General features: G+C 35.7%; 1 protein-coding gene across 1 annotated transcript in view; it reads right to left on the bottom strand.

Moving 5' to 3' along the window:
* LOC107600742 (abhydrolase domain-containing protein 2-A) overlaps positions 1-3,176 on the bottom strand; it is a 46,767-nt gene that overhangs the window by 31,268 nt on the left and 12,323 nt on the right. Inside the window, exons 5-6 of the mRNA XM_016292698.1 lie at positions 2,127-2,294; positions 1,402-1,585 (exon numbers count right to left, since the gene is read on the bottom strand). Coding sequence (XP_016148184.1) covers positions 1,402-1,585; positions 2,127-2,294 — 352 coding nt within the window. The remainder of the gene's footprint in view (positions 1-1,401; positions 1,586-2,126; positions 2,295-3,176) is intronic.

The following is a 3,176-nucleotide window of genomic DNA, read 5'->3' as shown; positions in this document are numbered from 1 at the left end:
TGTGTGTGTGTGTGTGTGTGTGTATATATTAATAATGATAACATTTTATATATATTTATGTAATTTATAAAAACTTTCAAACATTTGTCATAAAAGTAAATAAAAAGCGGACAATAAATTTTAAGATATAAATACAATTTAAACCGTAAATATATTAAAATATTAAAATATTTTTTTAAATATATGACTGTGTGGACTTTTATTTATATGACTGTGTGTGTGATATATATATCAGAGAAAATGGGCATGAAAAAATTTAATAAAATGTACGCTTTTAACATACAGTAAAATTAAACAAAGAATATCAAAAATATAAAAAATTATATGCATGAGCTCTTTAATATCAATTCCAGCTAAATTCATAAGGTGCATTAAAAGGGATCTTGAATATAACAATCTGTCAGATAATCAGGCAGAGCAGATTAGCAGAGGCTTTATAGATTTAATAATCCTGTCTGAAGGCAGAGCTCGGCTGTTTGGCAACATACTGACGGCAGTGCCAAGTGTGCTTCACAAAACCCCAGCAGAGCCACTGGCAAACAGCACAGACAGCAAAGGTGTGGCTTTAGATTTACTGAAGCCCAAACACATCCACTGCATTCCAGAGCTGCTTCTGCACTGAAACCCACATCACATGCTTATTCACTGACAGCGATGTGAGTTTGTTCCATGTTTAGTTGTTAGAGCTGTTGCTATGGTGCTCTTTAACATTGACATGTCAACATCCTTACAGCCAGTGTGCAAAGTATGCATGCAATCTCTTTTTTTGGCTCTAGCATAGTAAGCCAAATGTCAAATTAGATATACATATCTCAAGAACTTATCTATAGTAAACTAATAAATAACAACAGTTCTTTGGCTTTGGTTTACATACTGACCAATATTGAATGCTTATTACAAAGAGTTCACTACTGTTGAATTTTTGTAGCCAGATGTCAAAATATAATGTGCTGAAATAAAGGTGTTTAACACTTTTGACTTCCTTTGGGAGGATTCGAACATGCCCTAGAAATTCGCACACTGTGTCTATGCCGTACCATTAGGTAAGCACTACTTTAGCTAACAGAGATATGCTTATACAAATGTACAAACAGAGTGTGTTTACTTTGCACAAGTTTCATGCAACATGCAAATGTCAAGCGGAGGAAGCAGGTGGACACAATACTGAGACCATCTGTGCAGTTTAAATCACCAACTACAATGTACACACTGTCAGTTCTTATCTCGAGTTTAGTCGGAGTCCACTGGCAGCAGTGATAAAATGGTCCATCTTGTACCCAAAGCAAGCTGGCAGCATTTTTATCTGGGCAGTACTCCAATGGCTTCATGCATCCCTGTCCCATTCCCTCTAGAGCAACATCAGGTATTATGTAGCTTCTGTCTGGGAACAGAGTGGCTCACCTTAGTGCACTGTAGCCCTGGCACACACTCACACAGCACAGAACCCGCTCCTGGTTGGTTCGGTTCTCTCCCAGGAACTTGCACACAATATTTCCCCCCAGACTGAAGCCCACGACAATAAGTTTGGTCTGGGGGTATGTCTTTTTGATGAAGCCCACCATTGCTGCAAACTCCCATGTACAACCTGTGGAGAGAAACAAAAAAAGCAAAACATTAGAACAGAACATGAAGTTGACTAGTCACCAAAAGTGACTAGTTCAGCATTATAAAATGAATATTTATATCTACAAATTATCATTCTATCAAAATCTGACAGAAAATTAAATCTGATCAAATATAAAATAACACCTGATAAACCAAAATAAAATGGCATCTGATAACATAAAAACTAAACTGAAAAAGAAAATATTATAAATAAAATAAAATCGATGTATAGACAGTAAATGTATGGCTTCATGATTGCAAAGGTGGAATTAGGAAGGCCAAACAACGTTTAGATTAAACATATTATTTACACAATGTCCAAACACAATTAAGTTAAAATTTACATAAAAATTTTCAATTCTTTTCGATAAAGATAATGAAAAGTTCATGAAAATAAAAAGACACATGCTCGCATGGATTATTGCTTTATTCAATAAACTGAAAAGTTCCCAATTCATTCACTGTATCCCTTTAGAAATATGAAGTTTCCTGAATAAACTCAATCTATACACGTCTCGTACCATAGGTGAACATGCGAGGAGAGGTAAGCTCAATGTTCGGCAAGGCCCCGAGGTGATTGAGCACAGCACAGCGGTAGCCCTGCTTCTGCGAATGGTCCACAAACGTGCGGATGTAGTGCTTTTCACTGTGGTTCCCAATGCCAGGACAGATGACCATGGTGACGTCCTCTGTCAAACCAACACAAAACATTAAGAGCACTTGCTATGGAAGCCCTTTCACACATAGACAAATAAATGCAAATGTACGCAGACAAATGTTTGAGTTGCTCAACATTATCATACTGTTTATCTTTTCTTTTCCAGGTAACGTGTCACAATATTTGCACAGAGCAAAATGCAAAATACATAGTTTGTATAACAAGATAGCTGCAAAATTCCACTTTCCAATACACTGACCTTGAAATAAATACATGCATCTTCTGTACTATTGCAATGACATTTTCTGTGCTATGTTTATCTCAAAATTGACTCTTAAAAACATTCATGGTCTTATTTTGAGCAATTCCTTGGTTTATGTTATTCCAAATTATTAAAATGTCTTTGTCATAATTGCCATTAATAATTTCCATTTTAAATGTGACTCCTCTCTAAACCAGGGGTGGGCAAACTTGGCCCTTCCAGGCCACTTTCCTTCAGAGTTTAGCTCCAACCCTAATCAAACACACCTGAACCAGCTAATCATTGTCTTCAAGACTACTAGAAGGCTACAGGCAGGTGAGTTTTATCAGGGTTGGATCAAATCTCTGCAGGAAAGTGGCCTGGAAGGGCCAAGTTTGCCCATCACTGCTCTAAACCAACTTTTTTTTAATTGAAAATTCTGTTTTACGCAAAAAAAGTATCTTTTTATCTTGCATTTCTGATTGTTTTTTCTCTCGCAGTTGTAAGTTCCTCTCACAATTGAGACATCATCTTGAAATTTTGACTTTTTCTCAAAATTCTGACTTTACATATCACAATTCTACTTTTTTTTTTTATTTAAGCCACGGGATAAGAAAATAAAAAAGGTATTTGTTAGTTTATGTATGTATGTGTATGTATATATATATATAT

This window comes from Sinocyclocheilus grahami, unplaced genomic scaffold (assembly GCF_001515645.1).
Source record: "Sinocyclocheilus grahami isolate Dianchi unplaced genomic scaffold, SAMN03320097.WGS_v1.1 scaffold290.1, whole genome shotgun sequence".
NCBI lineage: Eukaryota > Metazoa > Chordata > Actinopteri > Cypriniformes > Cyprinidae > Sinocyclocheilus > Sinocyclocheilus grahami.
This window is presented reverse-complemented; position numbering and strand designations above follow the sequence as displayed.